The following is a 24,062-nucleotide window of genomic DNA, read 5'->3' as shown; positions in this document are numbered from 1 at the left end:
CTGATAGACTAAAGTAAAGCCCCCCAGTAGCACAGCGGTATGTCTGCGGACTTACAACGCTAGAATCCTGGTTTCGATACCCGTGGTGGGCAGAGCACAGATAGCCCAATGTGTAGCTTTGTGCTTAACTTCAAACAAACAAACTAAAGTAAAAGCACCTAGTCGACAACTCTTGAGTTAATCTAATCTGAACATTCTTCAACTACGAACACATACATTTCTTCCTACCTTAAGTGGTACATGTTCATTTTATTGTTAAATACTTCCTACTTCAGAAAATTTGAGCTGTATGAAAGGAGTTTTTCGAAAATGTCATTAAAGCACGTGCTTGGACAATAATGATGGACACAGAATACGTCACAAGTGAGATCTACTCATCAAACCATGGCGAACTTCCAGCAGTTGCATCGTGTTAATACTTAAAACAATCTATTCAATAAAACTACTCGCTTTAAAACTATATAAGGAAACGTGAATAATAAAGCAAATATATAAAACGTTAATGGGAATATTTAATTTTTTCTACATGAATCCATTTTAAAATGCTCCAAATTTTTTAATTGATAAAATATTCGAATAAAATATATCACAAGTTTGATATTGGCATGTAAAAATCTTTATACCAAGACTAAACTTATGATTTTACTGGCAGATATTAATGTTTCTGAACTCAAATGTGAAAATGCTTAATGATAATTTAATTCACAATTCTAAGTAAAAAATGATTTCAAAATATCTACCTACATTGACATGTTTTTTTTTTAACTATAGTCGTCGCTAATCAAGCATTTTTATAGGTTTCTCTATTATCCTTTTTTACAATAATTAGAATTTTATCTGCATTTTTATTCCCATCAGTTGCCCTCCTTAATTTTGAGCTACTGACCAGGGGGAAGACAGCCATTATCAGTTAAAGGATTGACTGTCATTCTTATAACGCACCCACAGATAATAACTGTTTCGTGAGTAACTCTTCATAATCAATTAATCGTGCCTAAAGTGGCCAGTTTGTGTGATTTAACCCTTCACTATCAGTTAATGGTACATAAAATAACCGTTTTGAGCGAATTAACTTTTCAGTATAGTGAACGTACCTAAAATGGCTACTACTTCGTCATCTTGAATGACTTCGAGTGATCCGGATACCACAAAACACAGTGTATCAATACTTTCTCCCGTGTGATACAGAAGGTCACCAGGAGCGCTGTGGTCCATATTAAAGTACATGGCAAGAGCCCGGAGACATCCGTCACTTGCCAGCCGGAAAGCCGGATGTTCGTTGAAAACTTTTCGATTTAGATGGACAGAGATATCAGCCATCATATCCTTTGGACAGTAGTTTAAAACCTTCAAAGTAAAATAAAGAAAAAACCCAACCATTTGTATTATAAGATAACACTTTTTCTTTAGCTCGTAAATGCTGGAGTGGCTTAAACATTTTTTACCTCAGTGTTTACATATTGAGTAGATTAAATACAAACTTTATTTTCATGTTATTTCAACAGGAAAATAAGAGCTTTTTATTGGTAGTCATTATGTGGAAAGCTGTAGCAATTCTATTATGTTAATGTTTAACAATTATTATATTTTAACATTAACATTATAATAATTCTTACTTATAATTATGAGAAAAGTTGAAGCAAGCATACACTACATTGTTCCTTGCCAACTAACTAATACAAAATTCAAGCAAGCTCATCAGATTCTATTCTTAATAATCATTATAAAAACGGCTAGTAATGCAGAGGGTACTGGTAAATCCTTTGAATTTTCGGAGCTTATTTTTTTGTATTTCTGTATTAACTGTAATGTTTCACAATTGCCATGAGAATCAGTTTAGAAAGTGAAAGTCGGTTTTACTAACAGTAATTGCTAATGTGTTTCGGAAAATTTTGGTTATTCCCGATCAAAGTAATATATAATTCTGAATCGGAATATTGTAAAGATCGGAAGAGTAACGCATCCTACATAGTCTTGAATACTAAAATTTAACTTATAGCAGTACTCTTCCCCTGTACACAACACCACACAGCGGTGAATAGGAGTTTCATAATAGTTGACTTTCTTATTCCATAACGTTTTCTATATAAACAGTTGTGTGATTGGTTCAAAACGGAACCTATTTTTGATGTTGTACTTCTTTTGTCGATTTATTTTTAAAGTAAATGTTTCGTACTTTCTTTTGTTGGAACGTACTTTAAAAATTTCAAATCTCGTTCGGATCCTTCATGATGTAAATGAAAGGGCGACAAAGAGTTTTTTTAAAGAAAAAATTCAGTTACTGCCTTTAAAGAATTGTTTATTACCATTTTAGTGTCAATCCCTTTGCTCATTGCCCAAGTAGATACAATGTAATCCATCACCCGCTCACTGAGTGCTTTTGGTACTTCGTGCAGCTTCATGAACTCACGCACGTTATTCAACATCTCGTGATAACGTGCTGTGACTGACGTCATCTGCTGGATGATTGTCGTCACATGGCCAAATATGGTGGCATATAGTAATGCTACAATTAAAATAACATTTTTTAATACCACAGCCTTTTTGCATATACTAAAATATTAACACATTTTCAAAATTATCACTTCCTGATAAATATACATTTTGCATACAAATATTGTTGTGCCCTGTGTGAAAACATTATATTAAATATTTAACTATTGATAATAGGAAGAGGGTGCACAAAGGCTACGTTCAGTAATATTTGATGATAGACAAAGTTATAGTCAAGAAGCAAAAATAAAAACATTTATGCCAAATCTCATTCGTCCTCTACCGACATCACAGTTAGGTCAATATTATAAGTACATTCCAAGGCAATTAATATTCCGATTAAATATATATATATTAAAATCTGTAGCACAATCCTTTTTAACAAGGACCATTCGAGTGGTAATGATGTAAATAATAATTTTCAAATGAAAATAACTGTAATTTCCTAAACCTTTACAATAGTCCATACATATATTAAAAATCTATGCTCGTATAACAGAGTAAACATGGTCAAATATGGTGTCATATAGCAACGCCACAATTCAAATAACATACTAAAATATTAACACATTTTTAAAATTAATCCTTCCTGATAAATAGACATTTTGCATTCAAATATTGTTGTGCAATGTGTGAAAACATTATATTTAATATTCATATCTCTTCCCCCTTGGGCCCAGCATGACGGTCAATCCCACTATTCGTTGGTACAAAAGGTAGCCCAAGAGTTGTCGGTGAGTGGTGATGATTAGCTGCCTTCCCTCTAGTCTTACACTGCTAAATTAGGGACGGCTAGCGCAGATAACACTCGTGTAGCTTTGCGCGAAATTCATAACAAACAAATGTTCCCCCCTTTTTTTGACGATGTCCTAGTTTTTCTTCTTAACAAGATTTCAAAAATATAATCCTATGTGTATTGCTGTTTGTTTTCGCCTATGTTTTTGGGGTTATCTGCTCTGTGCCTACCGCTAGTATCGAACCTCGATTTTTAGCGTATAAGGTCTTACGCTTACCACTGAGTCATTGGAGAACATATGTATAGCTTGCTAGTTCTTTTTAAAAGCTTAAAGCTAAACTTATATTCTTTTAAAATATAAATACACCAATAGTATTACGTTTATATTACAAACAAAGTATAAACAAATGAATCACAATAACATCAGTGTGGATTCTGTTTTGTTCTAGTCAGACACGGAACAATAATGTAAAGTCAGTTTGAGTCTGTATTTGTACTTGACTAACGCTTACCTGTCGTGTTAACACTTCCGATGCTACTACAATCATTTGACCTACACAGGCAATTTAGGGCCAAACAACTGTATTAGGTCATTTATTTTTATTTTTGTTGTTATTTAGCACAAAGCTGCACAATAGGCTATATGCCATGTATCAACCGCAGAAATCGAATTCTCAATTTTAACTACATAAGCCCTCAAGCGTGTTTCTTAGCCACCGAGGTGTGGGGCAGAATGGATTATTCAGAAAAAAAACAACAACTAGAAACCACATTGTAAATTGATGTTGTACTGTATTGTAAAATGATTGGCAAAATCTAAAAATTTACAATTCCTTGTGATTTTTTTAATGTTTGTCATATTATTACCCGACACTTAAATCAAGCAGATACCGTATTTCGTTGATTGTTGTCACTGAGGGAAAAATTTAAGTACGTCTCTGAGTTGAGTCGATTAATTTTGTTTTTGCTTTATTTCTCAGACAAGTACTTCCATAATGTTTCTATTAAATTGAATACTCAAATATATTTCCAACAATATATTTTACGATTAAGATTCTGATGTATTTAACTTCCCAGAACTGATAAGTATCTCGAGTGGTCGAGTTGATGTAGTAATGGTATTCAATCTTCTATGGACTGCACCTGTGCAGAACATTGCTGTGGACCAATTTACTGTTCTGTGCTGATACTCTTATCAGATCACTAAGCTTGCCGTGTTCATGTGAGTTTATAAAGACCTCAATGAAGCAACTGAAATGTTTTGCACCTCCAAACTTTATGCAGATAATCCACGCTCTCTCTCTCTCTCACACACACACAAATGCTTATAAATACAATCTACACTGCTAAAAATGTTATTAATACCAATTTCATTATAAAATGTACATTGTAAAGTAATAAACTTATTTACCTCCTATTATCATCATACATATGGTAAAAGCTTTTTCGTTGTCGGTTTCTGCTGCAACGTTTCCAAATCCAACACTTGTCATGCACGTCATAGTGTAATAAAGGCCAGTAACGTACATGGTACCCCTTGGAGGTCCTCCAACCAATTCAGTTTCAAAAGATTCGTTCGAAACGTGAAAGTAAAAAGGTGCTTGGGTAACGTTCGAGAGTTTCCATAACCAACTATAAACAAACCCATTTTCTGCGTCACTACGACCAAGACTGTACCAAATGCAAGCCAACCAATGAGCCACTAGCATGTAGAAACACAGCAGAAGAATCAACATGGCGGCCCCGTACTCCAAGTAACGGTCCAGTTTACGTACAACTCTTCCAAGTCTGAGCAGTCTTACAACTTTTAAAGCACTGAAGAGGCTTCCAATACTCTGTTTACAAAATCAAACTGCGATGAGTGAAGCGCAACAGGACATACATTTTACTTAACATGTACACAGTCAGTAAACACTACTAATAATAATTAATATCAATGGTGTATTCACAGTATTATGTAATATAAAGTTGCAGTGCGATCGAAAGCTGGAAAAGTAAAGAAAACATTAAGCCTAATATTTTTTATATATATCACACTTGGTTGCAGATATTATTCGACATTCTTCTTATCTAAGTCCATTACAGAATTTAAATCAGTACATACATATATACAGCATATATATATATATATATATATATATATATATTTCTAGCCACAGTACGCCCAGTTTGGCGACAGGGTTCTCGTATTGAGCATAAAGCCTCCTGACAGTTGACTTGCGTCATTTTTACACATCTCTCATATGAAATTTGTAAAATAATAATTAAAAGAATTATGTATGTAACATATATATATATGTATATAGTTGTATTATATAATATACTTTCACATTCCTTTACAGACAAATATTATCATAACTTTCAGTACAAATAAGAAAGAATATTACAAATTATTGTTAGAAACCAGCATAGTATTTTACAGGGATGGTTCAATTACTTTCTATTTACACACACATACACACAAAAGATGGATCTGAACATTTTAATTTTTCTGGTAATACTTTATTATAAAAACTAAATTTAGCTCATTCACCTCCATAAAAGGAGAACCAATTTAAAAGGAAATAAATATAAAATCGACACATAAATTGCTTCACAGACAAAACAAAATCGGTTAATTACATCATCATCTTGGTCAAAGGCGTTAAACACATCATAGGGGAGACAAGACAGAAGATCGATGATGAACCAACTTTTCAGATAATTCATCTTGATGATTTTTGGGTCGGAGACAACTTCTCCGCCTGGTCCTACAAAAGTAGTATGGAAGTTGAGGACGATGTCGATAAAGAAGATAACATCGACAATACTATCAAGCACTAAAAAGCTTACGTCCTCACTGCTTTTACTTTTGAAAGCCACGTTGTATGGCACCATGATAGCAGTGTAGAATGTTAAACAGAGGATTATCCAGTCCCAGGTAGCCTTAAAAGCACAGTAATGGAGTAAAATATGTGGAGGAGTTTTGGGAGCTTCTTGACGGTACTGTAGTGTGACATCAGGATTCAAGCTTATTGCCTATAGTGACAAAAATATATATCTAAGACAAATGATTTCATACACAGTGAAAATACAAAGTAGCAGTCTAAATTATCATTTGTCCTATGATATCTAAAATATTAACTTTATGAGAACGGTTGAAAATCAAATTCCTGATTGTTATGTTTCATAACCTCAAGAAAGAGGATTGTTTCTGAAGTTTTGTTTTTGTTTGTAGTTTAAGTACAAAGCTACACATTAGGCTATCTGTGCTCTGCCCAACACAGGTATCGAAACCTGGTTTCTAGCGTTGAAAGTCAGCAGACATGCCGCTGTACCACTGGGTGGCTATTTCTATTTTGTTAATTCATAGGTTCGTTGAATTAAAGTACGTCATGAATTCTAGAAATAAATTATGATAGTTAAAAAATAGGCTAGGCTTGTCTATTCAAAATACTTTAGCTCATGGTTAGAATGGAATTTGGTTTCAGTTGAAAATTAAGTACGAAAATTATCGTTTTATTTTTTAAATGATATTTCTTTAAAACATATTTTATCCATGTTTGGCTTTTCGTTACAAACGGTTGATGAAGCATTAATTTCTTGACATTCCTCCAGATTGCACGTCATTAACAGAACACTAAACATAAAGTTTTTACTACAGTCATTCAGACTAAAATACAAATAGACTGGTGCAAAGTCCTCTCCACCTCTAGTCCAACAGAATAATAACATTTGTAGCATCAGTTAGTAAATAGACGGAAATGGACTAAAATTCCAAACAAAAACACAAACAGAAATAAATCAACAATAAGCCTACGAGTATTTCAGTCAAACCTTCTTCATGAAGCAACTCATTTTTTGAAGTATCTGATAACTATATATATTTTTCGTCTTCTACATAGTCGATTAACATGCTCTGCAATGGTCGGGGGTTAAGCCTAGTTAGTGTTAAGTAATCAGAATATTTGCATTCATATGTATACCAAGTTCAAGGTAGTTAGAAAAGTGTAATGTATTTTTATGTTACTCCTCAAGTAGCTCAGCTACAGATCTGAGAGCTTCTGACGAGAAAGCCGCGTTTTGATATCCATGGTGGTCACAGCCTAAATAAGTGCTTGTGTAGTTTTGCGCTTAACAACAAAACAAACCAAAATATCTTCATGATTTATTCACCAAAATTATTAACATCAAAACGATAACAAGTAATTATTCAATTTTAATTATTGTAACAAATTGAATAGTGCTAATTTTAAAGCGCCACTGCGTGGTTATTTTTACATTTATGGTAGCCAAATTTCTCGGTTAGAAAATATATTGTTGAAATGTTTACACGTATTTGTATCCGATCTTGTGACATTAGCCTTGCTTAAAGACATTACCATGCAGACAAGCTTAAGATAAGCATTGTTTGACTTTATACTTCAAGTATAGGTTGTGTAGGTCGTCAGAATGAGATAATTTCACCATCTCTGTAGACCATTTTCGCTTGCTCTTTATACAGCTTAACATTGATTCGTAACAAACAAGATTCTGCATTAATTTTTAATGTTAATAGCAGCTTATTTTGTCATTTGAATGTTGGTACTTGCGTTTATTAGCACATCATATCTTTATTATGGACTACAGACGACTTACGAATGAAACTTAATTCAATTAATTGAAGTCAGAAAACAAAGGAAGTTCATTCCATCATTAGCCCAATACATTTCTTCAATTCAAGTTTCTTAGGCTTGTAACGAAAAGTTAGGTGCTAATCAAAATTCATATTTTGGTGCCCTTGTTGTATTTTTTAATACCCTATTTGTTTTTTTTTAACTACAACATATAGTCTTGTGAGATTCTTCGAAGTTACAAAAAAGTGAGGAGAAACAGAACTCTCAATAATAATCGTGCGTTAGTGTTAGTGAAAAGTTCTTTAACAGGTCTCTTAGTTTCTATTTTTTTACCTTCAGAATCTAAGAGCATAACTATAATAACTATAAAATAACATAAATGCAAGTGTAGTTTGATAATCACGGAAGCCACGTTTTGTTCACGTCTGTTTCTCAGTCTAACGGGATGACGTTGCTAAGATGCGACTCTTGTAATTATTACGCCGCTACGGGTCAATATATTAATTAGTCATTATCATGTACTGAAACACTAATAAAACGGTAATTGCGTTTTGTGTCAATTGTCGGTTAGAAAGAAAGATAGTCTGGCTCAGCAGATCGATGATTAGAAACGAAAACATACAGCATATGTATTCGATAAATATACAATACTTGCTGCGGACAGCTTTTCGTGGCGTTCACAACAGATATGCTAGAATATGTATTCAATGAATACACAATACTTGCTGTGAAGAATTAAATAATGCATTTGCAATGATTCCTGAAAGACGCCCCCAGTAGCTCAGGGTAAGTATGAGAGATTGTATGCCAAAAATCGGGTTTTGATACCCGCAATTGCACAACAAATATAGACTATTGTGTAGCTTTGCGCTTAGCAACAAATAATATAATGCACAGATAGCCCATTATGTAATATTGCGCTAAAACAAACAAACGAATATGAAATCTTAAAAGACTATCGTGATATCTATTTTCGACGAATCGAGCTAATAATTATAAAAATATTTTACAACTGTCTTCATGTTATTCTATAAATAAATAAAACCCATGAAACATATTCAGTAAATGTTCTTCTACCTCTGAAATAACTTTCAAAACATTTTGATTGCGTTTTTATAATGAGAATGTAATAATAGTGAATTTATACGTGGTAATCAAAATCCCATTTTCTTGAATGTTTAAATAATGTTCTTTTATATGTCCTTGAATTCCTGACTTCATATATAAAATCCTATATAGAATAACAAATTCAAATTAATTAGTATGTAACACTATATTTTCAGTAAAATGTATTAGAGAAAACTGGTAATATTCTAGGGCACTTTGTTTCAAATTTAGTAAAATTAATGTTCTATGTATTTTCTACAATAGAAATATCGATGTTCTGTGTAAGTTAAAAATTCCCCCTTTTATCAGAAGAGAGAATAATATTCTACATCAAATTTTCTCTGATTCTGATGAGAAAAAGAACTTGATCTATGTTGAAGATAAATCGTCTGACAAAAACAACTGATTATATTATTTTGTTTCTGTAATACAAACGTGTTTTCCCTTCTAAAAGTGTCAACTTGAACATTTACACACTTTGGAAACATAAATAAAGCAAGGCTTCAGTGTTCTTTTGTCTAGCGGTAGCTTATAAGGAAATAATTCAGCATTATAGAGTTCATCTGTTTAGCTAGGGATTTAGAAGGAAGTAAAAACTTTAAGTTTACTGCCCACGTTCATATAAATCTTATAGAGGTTTGGTAAGTTAAACTTATGACTATTCTAATTGCTTTAAACTATAATATAAAATACAAAGTTGTTTACTCTCATATAGTTACTTTTTCAACCTTTAATTGAGTTTCAAAGCTAAATATTTCTGTGAGTTGATGTTACATTTATGGTAAACCTACATGGCCCAACTGAGTTTGCTTTACATTCTCCGACCTTACAACGGGCAGGTGTGAGGAAAACTGTTGAACAATGACAGAGCGACTCCTGGTGACCGATCTGGCTAGACGGGCAAATTTGCTTAAGCCTAGAAGACAATAAGAACAAATGTACTTAAAATACTGTGAAATAAATTTAATTAGTTTTAAATATATATTTAGAATAACGATATTTATTATATTCACAAGTACAATATATTCAGCAAGGAAAGGAGTAAAAACCTTAATATTATAGATAGACCACATAAATCTCCACAGCGTCTCAGCCGTAAGCTTCTGGACTTACACCGTTAAAATTCGAGGCTCGATCTCCTCAAGATGGACAAATCGAAGGTAGCCTATTGTAATGTTTTGCTCTATAATAAACATATCAATATTAAATAAAATTACAATAAACTAATAATTGCATTAATTTCTGGTCTTTCTTCTTTGATAATCAGAAAATTGTTTGCATTGAAGGTGTTTGTAAGTAGGAATGTTATTTTTCAATTCAAAAGTGAAACTACTGGTGTTTTTTCTCATTAATTGTATTTGCATATTTATTTTCGAGGTCGTTAATGAGCTTAAAGAGATGAAAACATTAACAGATTGTTTTGAAACTAAACAGTTAGTACACTCTTAAAGTAACTTATAATTTGATACTTATATTTCTATGTTACGCTATTTTCGAAGACTGAAGTGCTGACATAAGACATTAGGATGTATACATCTTTAGAGGCATCTGTCTCTCACACACACTCCCACGAAGATTATATATTAAAATCAGTATATCTAAGAAAAACGATTAATTCTTTGAACTCTACTTTTGGCAGTTTCGTCCTCTAGGGGTTGCTTCAAAGCCGTAATGTCTCTGAAGGTCAACAAAAAGAGTACCACAATGTCCTTTTCATTTTTTATAGGTGCTATGTGGAGAAGAAGCCATAACGGTGTTCCTAAAAATTGGTATAAAACATAACGATAAATTCTGCCAACAAGATCATAAAAAATATTAAAATTAAACTTAGTTATTAAGTATCCAAATAGGTACGGAAAATAACCTTCACAACAGGTATATTCAATGATTTAAAAGTTTTAAGAAAATATAAAACAGCTAAGTTATCTAAAAGCTTAAGAAAGTGTCAAATATATAATTCTCGATCATTCATTTGTTCCGTTATATCGTCAGATTTAAACAATTTTTTTCTAAAACTCATGGACTAAGTTTTTGCAACAGAAGCATTTTAGCACTGAAAAAATGTCGAGAAAAAAATTCAAAATTAAAGCGCCCTCGAGTTTTCTATTCAATTTATGAACTAGAAAGTTTATCTAGTGTGAAGCTATTTTTCTGAAAATAAAGTCGCTTATAAGGTTTGATATAATGTATTGTTAATGTGTGAACGCCTTCTACAAGCTTGTAACAAGCCATAACGATTGTTGCGGTAACAAATAGCTTATTATATAAATAGTGTTCCGACCACTATATTAAATGATATATTTACAAATATTTAATATATTTATTACTTGATTCACACTTTATATTTTTATGTTTAAAGCTACTATGCTTACTTCCCTCTCTAGATTTGTATGTATACATACAATGCTTTGTTCATTGTGCTAGAATTCGGGTTTCGATACCAGTGGATGGCAGAACACAGATGGCCAATTTTGTAGCTTTGTGCTTAACAACAACCAAACCAAAACATTTCTACATTGCTAAACCTATTGCAATTTAAAGTTATATTCATGAGAAAACTCATTTTGTGATTACAAGTTGCTGAAGGAACTGAGATCAGTAGATTATTTGGTAAATTAAATTATACAAATATCATAAATTTACCAGCTGACAGGTGTTTTTAAGTAACTCGCCACAAACAAAAATATGGAAGTGTTATTACCCATACCGAAATCAACTTTTGTCATTGGTTTGAAAGCTATTTTAATCCTCTTGGTATAATATAAAGGTTATGGGGGTTTCTGGTTACTCAGTGTATTTGTCCATATTATCTTTAAGAATATTTTGTACACGTAGTTAACGAGTTTGAAGTCATTTAATAACTCTAGAAAAGGAGTTTCATGTTTGTTATTCTATGCTGCCCGTATTTTGTCATTTCAGAGCGGTAATATAAAGGGTTTGATCTTATTTTTATTAGGTGTTTATGTACACTCCTTGAAGTATTACGCCAACTTCTGTACGCCCTTGGCATCCGAAACCACTTACTTTGCTTTTACAGATGCTGAAACTTTTTGGACATTGCTGGAAAATATATACTAAATCTGGATATGCTATTCACAATGGTGGTTTGGAATGCCAAATTAGATGTCTTGAGTTTTCAGAACATACTCAGCTGCACCAGTTAGATTTTATTGTAGAAGCCAGCGAGTAAAGCCCACGGTTCATCATCTGAATTATTTAAGATGTTGAAATAGTAACATGTAACCAAAGCGTGTCAAATTTTGGCTTCACCGTATAACGTCTAAAAACAAACCAAAATCAAAAGTTTTGATAACGAAACCTAAATAATGACCTTTTTTATCTCGACTATCTCTCTCTCTAAATTTGCTAAAATTCATTTCATGGACAATTCAAGTTTCGAATTTTAGGGGAATTACAAAATATTGCGTGACATTAAAGAAACGTGATTCTCAAACATACAACGTATCTACAGCTCATGAAACAATTAGTCCTTCAGAATCACAATCATTCACAGCATATAAAACGTTACGCAAAAGGTACATGATACACAAATGTTATTAAAATTATCTGTAGTTGATTTCTATGTTAAAATTTGCACTATACAAAGCAAGCTACAAGCATTAACGACAAATGATAAATGTCGATCTAACAGTTTATCTTAGAATAATGATTTATCGAAAGTAGTTTAAGATTTATAGACAGAAAGCATGAGACTTGGAATATTTAAAGACCTATTTTACACGTCATTGTTTGTTTAAAAGTATAAGATCTTTCCTATACATAATTAATCTTTCAGATCCTATCGACACTACGATTAACGTAAGGCTCTTGATTTACTAGAATAAACGCACGTGAATATTTTATAGATTACCTTTCCAAAATTATCACGGTGGGAAGCCCCAGTCGCGAAAAAATTCATCAGAAGTAGAAATAGTGCTAATTGTTAGGATAAAGGTTTGTCGATTTTGACATTTAACGTTAGTTAACACGTGGAAAAAAACAATACTTTAAAACCTTTGTTTGACATTTTTGCATATAGAGAGTTTCATTATAATTCCGCAACATTGAAATAAAATATTTGTGTGATCTGTTGAGATGAGCGTATGATGTTTACGACGTTTGACCTTATTACAAACCTATTAAAGATCACCCCTTGAATATTTCATAAATTATTATGTTTTTAGAAATTTCACGTTCAACCAAGAAAATACATTGTCTTTGAAAACAGCTATTTGTTAGCTTGAAACTTTTATCAGACTAATCGACCATAAGAAAACTACAACCTCTATACCAGCTATATAAGGTCACGGGTCAAGTAGTTTCAATAGAATGTACCAAAATGCCACATATATATTTTCCGGAAGTGTGAATATTAAAGTTTAGTTTATTATTGTATAGATATCATAAGTAAATATTCCAGAACAAGATCCATTCAGACAGTACTTCAAAGCTGTATGTAATTAAAAAAATAATAAAAGAAAACAAGCGAAGAATCTGTAACTCCCAATTATGATATTGAGATATCACTTTCAAAATAATTATCATGTTAAATTCAAACGTACGCGACGTGCGAAGTCCTTGTTTGTTAGATAGTGCCCAAATCAACGGATCTGTACAATGGAAGTCAACGTACATTATAAACTTATTTATATTGTATTACTCTTATTTGTTATCATATAAATATGGATCTTTAATTGCACTTGTGTTCATGGTAATAAAATGTCAGTTTAGGAGGCATAGTAATTTTTACACTACCTGGAATTTTACAAAGCGTAGTGCCCCCCAGTGGCACAGCGGTATGTCTGCAGACTTACAACGCTAGAAACCGGGTTTCGATACCCGTGGTGGGCAGAGCACATATAGCCCGGGACAAAACTGATATTCGAACATTGATGTCATCTTTATGTCACATGTTGCACAAGACAAAATTTGGTTTGGGCCGTATGAAGTCCGATATTTATTTTGTCAACATTTATACTTTAGATTTCATATTTTTAACCAGACACTCATTAATAAATAACGACTGTATGCGCCTATATTTAAGATCCATGTAATAATAGGAAATAAAGCGGATCTTACAAGATTCTTCTTCTCTGTTTGATTAATCTTGGCGGAAGACCTGATTTAAAATACGGGGCAGTATTAACGGACGCTTAAAAAAAAGGTGTGATTTCATACTTTTATGCCCCCCACAGATAGCCCATTGTGTAGCTTTGTGTATAACTACAAACAAACCGTTAGGCTCCCCTAGTGGCACAGAGGGATGTCTGCGGACTTACACTACTAGAAACTGGGTTTCGATACCCGTAATGGGCAGAGCACAGATAGCCCATTGTGTAGCTTTGTGTATAACTACAAACAAACCGTTAGGCTCCCCCTAGTGGCACAGAGGGATGTCTGCGGACTTACACTACTAGAAACTGGGTTTCGATACCCGTAGTGGGCAGAGCACAGATAGCCCATTGTGTAGCTTTGTGCATAAATTCAAACAATCAAACAAACAAAGCGCAGTGTCATAACATTAGTAACGCTATTTTACCAATTTCCTAAACCTCATTACAGTAAAACTGTAAACAGTACACGTGATTTAAAAAGTGGTGTTTTTTGATGGGCTATGATTTCATGACGATTATGTTTAATTTAAGGTATAACCAAAATGAATGAAATAATTTGACGTTATCTGTTTTTAATATTTTTATCTTTAGCCTTTTTTATCCGTTTTAAAGCATTATGTGTTATAAATTTTGTAAAACTGGTTAAACTGGTACATAAAACACAAAATCGAAATTACATTATGAAACTCAACTTAGGGACTTCTATATCGCGATGAAACACATTATCTACGTTATCATTTTTACCCAATCGCTACATAACGGCTTTAGTTATGCTGTTTGTTAAACCCATTCTAGGATATACGTTTCGCTCCAGTGCTCATTACATACACACACACACACACAACAAAAAAAACACGATATGTCCAAAATAAAATGGCACAGATGCGGAGCGCTAGAATCTCGTAAGATCTCAATTTTAAATCAAATTCACATTTGCCGCGAAATGTGAAAGGCAAAAAAATAATTGGATTTATGATGACTACACCAAGGAAAGTGAAAAAAAAAGATATATCATGTTGTTTGCAAAAGAACCGTAAGGTTCTTGGAGATTTATCGATTCGACTACAGAGGACAAAACACAATAATTGTTTAACCAATCAGAGCCAATGTTACATTAGGGGCATGTCAGATGTTCGTATATTGAAGAAAAATTACAGCGGTTGAGCTGTTTAGAAGATATAAAAAGAAACAAAGTTAAAAATTAGCTGCTGTTGAATTTTGTTATGATGTGTGAGTATTAATACATAAATTAAATGGTTTTTACCCAGATTTAAAATAAGGTTCTCCTGTTCCACTATTCTGTAAGAACAAACATAACTCTAACATATTTATTGCTATTTCTTTATAAATCTCAATTTTGTAAAAAAAAATCATTATGATTTAAATTAAATATTTGCAGCCACCCTAAAACACATTATTTCCAAAAATAGTTTAACTCGGACATTTGAGCGGTTAATACCGCTTAACTTTAACTTTTAGTAAAATCAGTAAAAAAAACTCAATGTGTATAATGTTTTGTCATAAACACATTTCTCAAACAACGCATCTTGTTTAAATTAGGGTTTTAAAATGTTGCTCCAAAACAAGAGAATATTACTTGTTTAATTATGTTAACAAAAGTTAATTATATACTTTACCTGCCACTGGAATTTCTTAATATAATCGTATTAACTTGAGTACTTACGAGTTTTGTGCAATCATAGATAATTTGATTGGCTGTAGTGAGCTTAACTCATTTGTTGTAGCTTGGAAACTAAATTTCAAAATATTATATCAGATTTACCTATGGTTTGAGCCCAAAAGTGGCTTAGCCGTAACTTTGGTGGATTAAAACGCTGAAAATAGAAATTAGATACATGCGTTATGCAACGGAGTCCCTCCATTTTGTAGCTTTGTGTTAAAAAACAAATTAACCCTAACGCCGTCAGAACATTTTCTTAAGCCTGTTTATGCTTTCATAAATAAATAAATTATTACTACACAATACATACCTAGTTCTATATAAGATACATTTCCTCACTGTTTACATGGATTTTTGATTAAATCTATAATAATCCTAAGCTTAGTTTTCGGAATACTTGTATTCTCGTTCACATTGCAACATAGCAAACCATAGCCTTTTATTTTCTTTAGTATCAAGGGCCAGATGGGCAGTGTCGGATTGCTGAGCCAAGTACTCGAGGTTCGAGACGTAATGTCAATTAGTAATGTCAGCTAGTAAAAGCGATAGCCAATTCCTATATTCGGTTTAAAGAACCAGATAAAGCTGCGGAAGCTAGTACTGCTGTCTAGCTTCCTGCCCGCTAGTCAGTAATTCAAAATTAGTGGCATCAATACCTCCTCCGCCTCTCCTTGTTCTTCGGCCCGGCATAGCCAGGTGATTATGGTGCTAGACTCGCAATCTGAGGGTCGCGGGTTTGAATTCCCGTCCCACCAAACATGCTCGCCCTTTCAGCCGTGGGGGCGCTATAATGTGATGGTCAATCCCACTATTCGTTGGTAAAAGAGTAGCCCAAGAGTTGGCGGTGGGCGGTGATGACTAGCTACCTTCCCTCTAGTCTTTTACAGCAAAATTATGGACGGTTTTGTTTGTTTGTAGGTAAGCACAAAGCTACACAAAGAGCTATCTGTGCTCTGCCCACCACGAGTATCGAAACCCGGTTTCTAGCGTTGTAAGTCCACAGACATACCGCTGTGCCACTGGGGGCAATTATGGACGGTTAGCGCTGATAACTCTCGTGTTGCTTTGCGCGAAATTCAAATCCAGCCAAACCTTCTTCTTCATTCGACTTTAATCCCAAATAATTTTAGAGTCGGCTTCTCGGGTAATTTGAATTAAAGGGTGAGCGTGTTCGAACCCAAGACCCAAAGATTGCAAGTCGAGCGCCCTAGGGGTATGAATACCTAAACCCTTGAAATATCTGACCTGGCCATTTAGTCCACGTACGCATAAGGTACTTAATTCTTGCATCACAAGTATACCTTTATTTCTGTGTGCTATTATAAATTGGTATATTGATAATAAAGGACTGGTTAATAAAATACTTTTATGTCAGTAGCACCGGTATAAAACATACAACATAAGATTATGAAGTTATAACTTAAAATTATCTGTTGTACTTACGATTTTTTTTATAAAGTAAAATTTCGAATTGGTCCAACGCCTGGTTGTCGAGAGTATGTTCGATTTTTGCTATTGTATTCTTTTCAGTCAATTCCCCATACATGAAGTTGCACCTGCAACTCTTCTGCATCACTTCGGCTCTGTTATAACCAGAGATTTTACAGAATGTTTCTGAGCAGTAGACTACTGGGTAATCCACTATTTGAGCGTTGCCCAACAGGAAGCTACAATCCGCTGAAAAAAAAGAGAGAAATGGGTGTATGTAATACCCAATTTCAGGTAAACCCATGATATTTGTTTTTCAGATTTAGTCCTTTTATAAGTGCTAAAAACTTCTCCTTTTTCATTTTCAACTTGCATGCAATCAAGATGCCTTAATTCCTTAAAATGAAGAAGCTTAAACAAACCCCACTTTATCCATCCTTATCCTGTTCGAACAGTCCTATAATCAATTGAACGAACCTTATAAAATTCTAGAACGCAGTGACTTGTGGAAGCTGTCAAATCTGATGTAGCCTAAACTATGCTATAATATATTTTTTTCTTATATTGGCTATGAATGTTTCAAAATAATTCTAAAACTATTTCCAATAAGTTTTCAAAAAACAAAAAACAACAACTTTATTTTAGGTTTCTTCTGAGTTTAGTGACAACTTCCCTATTCATCGTTTATCATATAAAAATAATATAATAAATTTAAAACTTGTCAAGATCTGTAACAAAATTGAGAAACAGCTTTACAGGAGGCTGACTGTTCTATATATTCTACATAATTTATTCAGATAACTCTCTTAAAAACAAGTGGTTTTGTTCAGTATAACAGCTTTAGAAGAAAAGTTTAAAATGACATTTTAGTTTGTTAGAATCTTACAAAATAAACAGCTGCTCTAAAGAATATTTCAGAGTACAAAACTTAATTTTTATATATATATAATTCAAATCAAGTGTTGAAGACTTATCCAACTTATAGCTAAGAGCTTAGGAAACCATTTTAACTTTACACGTTCATTAGACCCAATGTTATGCAAGTAGCTTAATGTTATCAACGATCACGTATTTCATTGATTTTTAACATTAAACATGAAATTTTCCAAGCAATATTAAACATTATCAACGATCAATTATTTCATTGTTAGAGGGCAGGTCGGTCGTAGTAGGAACTATGAAACACTATTATCAGAGCTAATGGAAATGTTTCATTCGTGGAAAAACATTTTAAAAAAATCCACCTTAGCTGAACAACCATACAATACAGGACATTCATTTGATTGGGATAAGTACACTATTTTCGATACTACAGGGCACTGGAAACGTAGAAAAATTTAAAAGTGTTCAGAGTAACGATTAATAACCGAGATCAAGGCTTAGAAACTAGCAATATCTGGTGTAACATTCTAATGAAATTAAACCAAAACAGAATTCAATAACCAATCAAAATTCTTCATAGCTGAAGAGATTCTCTGTAAGGACCGCGCTATGTTAAAATCTCTCCTATTTTCAGAAAATACGGTCTTGGTGAAGGATTCAACATAGAGCCCTAAACTTCGTCTTGAAATAAAGAAAAACTGTATTTTCTTGCAGCAAAGTGTTTGGGTTACAGCTCAAGTTTTCATGCTAGATGAGGAGAACTTATCAAATTTTGTGTTCACAACGTGTAATACCAATAATAAGCACACTAAAAAATTATAAGATAAAAAAGTTTTTTTGTAATTAAGCACAAAGCTACACAATGGGCTATCTGTGCTCTGCCCACCACGGGTATCGAAATCCGGATTTTAGCGTTGTAAGTCCGCAGACATACCGCTGTGCCACTGGGGGCAATAGAAATATTCATAATGTTTTACTTACAGTTTATTCAAAAGGACAAAATAGTGACAATAACTTTAAATTCGAAGGTATTTGTGAATAATTATGCTCCATTTGTAACCACAAGATTGTAGCCAGTAATTAAATGTTTTGTCTCTTTCCTTCTTAGCTATCTATACGTTGCCCATGGTTAAAGTAAAGACTCGTTTTTATCTAGTTCTTTATCTGTAAATACAAAAACATTTAGCTGGTTTATCGTCAGTTCTCTATACAAGTTACTCACTTAATGCAGTTCCCGGTAAAGAATGTTCAGTCATGAGCAAGATCAGCTTCCGATCAGCTAGGTCAACAAGAGAACATAATTTAGAACAAACACAGACAAGTAAGTTCATTGTTTCGAAGATAGGAACCTAATGGCTCCATCCCCTAAGGAAGGAAATCTCTAGAAATGAACCAGATGAAACTCTGGAAAATTCGCGACTAGGAAATTTTTTGTTGTTGTTCAGTTTGCTAAAGGAGTATTGAAAAAATTACTTCAATAAATCTTGTTACAGTTTCGTAAAAACAAGCTATAGTTTCAAGCAATCAATAGAAAATGCACTAAGATATTTGCTGCTGCACTAGTCTAATCTTGTTATACGTATGTGCTTACGCTAGTCTGTTAGAAGGCATGATATTTTGGACTGGAAAATTTTAGAACAAACGAGCCTCACATATTTTCCGTTATTTTAACCAGCTTTTCAATGTGATCTCGCACAGTTACTAGAGTCTCGCTTATACAATTAATTCAATTTTTGGTTTTTATTATAATAAATTATAATCTATATACTGAATAAAAGATATATTGACCAAGCAATACCCACAAAGATTTTTTTATTATTTAGTACAAAATCGTAAACTGTGTCATTTTATTCATTATTTTGCTGATGGTTACGTTAAATACGATTTCATAATCAACAATACAATTTAGTCATATACCGAATAACGTAACTATAAATATCCCCCAAACTAAGAAAGGTTGATCTAACAAACAGTAAAATTGTTGGTCCTATTAAAACTACCTGTATGTAAAAATACTGTCGTTTGCAATGATTCAGCATGTTTTACTGTACACATACGTCTTGACTGTAAGGGCATCTGTAATTCTCGAATTGTGATTCACAAGTTTACAGCAAATGAAAGTAACACATCAAGTTGAATACTGGTGAGTATAAAAAGAAACTCCAGCAAAAACATATTGAAGTTCACATCTATAATATATTACTGACAGTAAAATAACCATCTGTAAATGTTTTGTAAAAAATGCAGAATAATAAATGCATTCGGGTTATGCTACAAAACAATTGTAAATTATTATTATTTTTTTTTTACTATTAAGACAGGTTTTAAATAATGTTTTAAGGTTACACATGGTTGGTTTTTCGATACTTTAAGACAGTAGTAAAAATTATATAGTATCAATACTCACTGAGAAAAAAAAAACTTCCCAGCTTCGTTATAATTCGATTTTTTTTTTTGCAAAAGATTAGTTTAGAGAATTTGTAGAATAGAAATATTCTTAAGATTTAGCTATTAAGATAAAATAAGCATATAACAATACAGTCAACTAGAAAATTAGTATATGGCAAATGTTTCAGTTTGTATATTTCAGTCTTTCTTTTCTGATATCAAATCTGGGACCAAGAGTGGCCTAAAGCTTAGCTTGTCCGGACTGTGAATCCAACGATTCAATATTTACGACCCGTTGCCGCAGAAACGCTCTACGCACTTTGGGGAAGTCGGAGCGATATAAGTGGGTTGCATGAGTAAACGTATGATAAGGAGCTTGGTTGATAGATGTGAATACCTACAGTTTGAATTACACCCTGGAAAAAGAAATGAATAATGGAGAGAGCTCTCTAGTAGATGACAGCACAACAATTACATCTTGGAGAGAGAGCCCTCTGGTAGATGAAAGCACCACAATTACATCTTGGAGAGAGCCCTCTAGTAGATGACAGCACCACAATTACATCTTGGAGAGAGCCCTCTAGTAGATGACAGCACCACAATTACATCTTGGCTCGTATATGGTTGGGTAGCCTTGGCTTACAGATACTTTTGTCTTAATTTATATTTCTCTAGAGTGACTGTGTATTAATAACATGATTAGGTATTAAATAATCCGAGGAAAACAAAATTTTGTAACAAATCAGACAACAGGCATGTAGTAAGTTATTTTCAGAAACATATTTGGGTAATTAACTTGTAAAGCTGTTTTTATATTGTACAAAATGAACGAACACTGTTAATCATGTCTTGCAGAGAAAATGTATAGAAGAAGCAATAAGAAAATAAAACCTATTCACGATAAGCTTTAGATATTTACTATCAGAGAAATGAAAAACGAGACTATTAGAACCACTGTTTTCAAACCGAAATAGCAAGATAACGGTCCATCAAACGGATTGCTACTAGAGGGCTATAAATTAGAGAGAAGGTAGCTAGTCAACACCACCTACTGCCAACTCTTCAGCTATTCTTTACCAACGAAAAGTGTGACTGATCGTCACACTATGACGCCTCCACGCTGAAAGGACGAGCATATTGATTGTGAATCGAGCACCATATTCACCAAGCCATACCAGGTCTAACTAATTTATACTTATAAGTAAAAAAAAAAATGTTTGTTTGTTTGTTTATTCGCGATCTACTCCATGGTCTTTGGATCAATCTTATTCAAACTTGGTAGGATAATACATTGGACCAAAGCGCATGCTAGAGAGTGGTTATTACCCGGCTGCCCCTACTCTGGGCCACGTCCATAGCAAAAATATGTTTGTTTAGCCATTGACTCCACAGTCTTTGATCAATTTTTCTTCTTCTTTTTTTTTAGTTTTTCTTGGTAATTTTGAATTATTTCATTTAAAATGTCAAACATTCACATTTTTGCCAGAAAAAGTGGCAACCAAAGCACAAAGTCAGACCTTTAATATAGCAGAGCTATCTGCACCTGTAAACCCCTTGCTCTTCAAATGTTGTATGTTCAACAGTAGGATAACCAAGAAATCTCTTTATTTTGACCCAGGATGGAGGAAGAGCTTCTAATGTGATCTATCAAAAGGCACTCAGAGTATCAACAAACACTGAGGATTTAGAAAGGGATTAGAAAATGTAATAAAGCAAAATAAGGTAAAAGTTGGTTGGTTGTTGTATGTTTTATAGCGCAAAGCATCAAGGTTATCTGCGCCGTAACACTTTTTCTTCAGTTCACCTATAGGTTTTTCTCACAGTGACTACAAAGCATGTTCACTCCAACAATATGGTTGATGAAATATAGTAGTTGTGAATATAAAACTAATTCTTTATCTAATTTATTAGTTCAAACCTTACATCCAATCCTTATGCCCCCGTACGCAGGAGTTTGTAATAATATAAAAGGAAGTATCCTTCATATTAGAAAGTTCATAATATGTTAAGTCATCTATTATACAAAGACTAAATTTTCCAAAGTAAAATCACCTCATCATTCTTTCGAAGAGGAATGACTGAAATAACACATGACTTCAACTGAAAATAATGACCTGCTGAATATAAAGAGATTTATTTTTAGCGCAAAGGTACATAAGGGCTATTGCATTAGATTCGCCGAGGAGATCGAACGTCAATTTTTAATTTACTAAGCCCTGAAGAGTACCGCTGAAATACAGGGGTCTGTATAAGACGAAACAATCTTTTAATTTGGATATAATTATTCATCAGTGAAATATATTCCACATGCATCAGACCATTTCTGTATGAATCACATTAATGAGTCATTGGTTAGTGGCAGTGCTTGAAACACGTGTCCTAATACAGTGACAATAGCTTGATTTAGAGCTCCATCACATAAAAAAATAAGAAAATAGTGTATATCTATAAGATGAAAAACTTTTACTTGAATTTTTGTTTAGTTTTCTTCTAACGAAATAAATGAAAGACCCCAAAACATCCATACCATGTTAAAGCTTTCATTAAATTACCAAAAGTACAATGGTAACCGTTTCAAGTATGTCAGCTTTTCCAAATAAAATTGAGAACCGGATCTGCATTAATAACATAAACCTTTACATGTCGTCTTACATGGCGTTTATAATCTAAACAGATGATATAATTGGCTGGTACCTTGTACACAAAGACATCGGAGACGAAGTAGAAAGGTTCTAGGGTAAGTGTAAAAAGTAAGTGACTGAGTCATCATGATGCACCATATTGATAGTTAATACAAACTACACCAAGTAAGTCAGCAGATGGAGTAACTTTACAGTAAGAAGGTTAAAAGGAGTCAGATACACATTCTGTACAGGGAATTCATATCGAGATGTTGAAGAAGCTTTGAAGTATTTTTTAAATGGCTAGACGAAGTAAAAAGGCAAAAACAATCCATATTTTATTGGAGGCCAAAAGAGATTTTTCGAAACCCTCGAAAAATCCAAATATTTGTGTATCTCTGATATCTAGAAAGTCATTTTTAAATACTAAAATTTATTTAAATGGTGTTTTAATTAAACATTTAGTTTTATTCGGATGTGACATTTATTCTTAAATCAGAATCTTACCTATTTGGAGTAATCATTGGGGCCATGTTTAGTAGTACCAATAGAGAGTAGACGAGACTATCTAGTTTTAGTGACAGGAATTTCTGATTGTTTTACGACACAACCACTTAGGATTTTAAAGTATAAGAACATTAAGGTTGCTGAACTTTGCTTACGCGTGGGAAGCAGGGCTTATTTGCCGTCCCAGTCTACATGATTACGAAAACTCTACGTTTAATCTGGCTTTTTATACGTCTAATCTTTACAAAAAGAAAATGTTTTTTTTTATAATTAAACTTAACAAGTCGTATCTTCCCCCTTTTATATTAGTTCTGTGTGGAAAGCTACGAGAATATCAGTTATTTGTCTACCTGCTAGGAAGCAAGAATAGAGCTACGAGAATATCAGTTATTTGTCTACCTGCTAGGAAGTAAGAATAGAGCTACGAGAATATCAGTTATTTGTCTACCTGCTAGGAAGTAAGAATAGAGCTACGAGAATATCAGTTATTTGTCTACCTGCTAGGAAGTA

At 33.2% G+C, this 24,062-nt stretch overlaps 1 protein-coding gene across 1 annotated transcript in view; it reads right to left on the bottom strand.

Moving 5' to 3' along the window:
• LOC106461620 (potassium voltage-gated channel protein eag-like) overlaps positions 1 to 24,062 on the bottom strand; it is a 143,173-nt gene that overhangs the window by 26,332 nt on the left and 92,779 nt on the right. Inside the window, exons 2-8 of the mRNA XM_013921462.1 lie at positions 17,170 to 17,403; positions 10,562 to 10,690; positions 9,723 to 9,847; positions 5,852 to 6,247; positions 4,641 to 5,064; positions 2,307 to 2,506; positions 1,095 to 1,347 (exon numbers count right to left, since the gene is read on the bottom strand). Coding sequence (XP_013776916.1) covers positions 1,095 to 1,347; positions 2,307 to 2,506; positions 4,641 to 5,064; positions 5,852 to 6,247; positions 9,723 to 9,847; positions 10,562 to 10,690; positions 17,170 to 17,403 — 1,761 coding nt within the window. The remainder of the gene's footprint in view (positions 1 to 1,094; positions 1,348 to 2,306; positions 2,507 to 4,640; positions 5,065 to 5,851; positions 6,248 to 9,722; positions 9,848 to 10,561; positions 10,691 to 17,169; positions 17,404 to 24,062) is intronic.

Source organism: Limulus polyphemus, unplaced genomic scaffold (assembly GCF_000517525.1).
Source record: "Limulus polyphemus unplaced genomic scaffold, Limulus_polyphemus-2.1.2 Scaffold40, whole genome shotgun sequence".
In the NCBI taxonomy this organism is placed as follows: Eukaryota; Metazoa; Arthropoda; class Merostomata; order Xiphosura; family Limulidae; genus Limulus; species Limulus polyphemus.
This window is presented reverse-complemented; position numbering and strand designations above follow the sequence as displayed.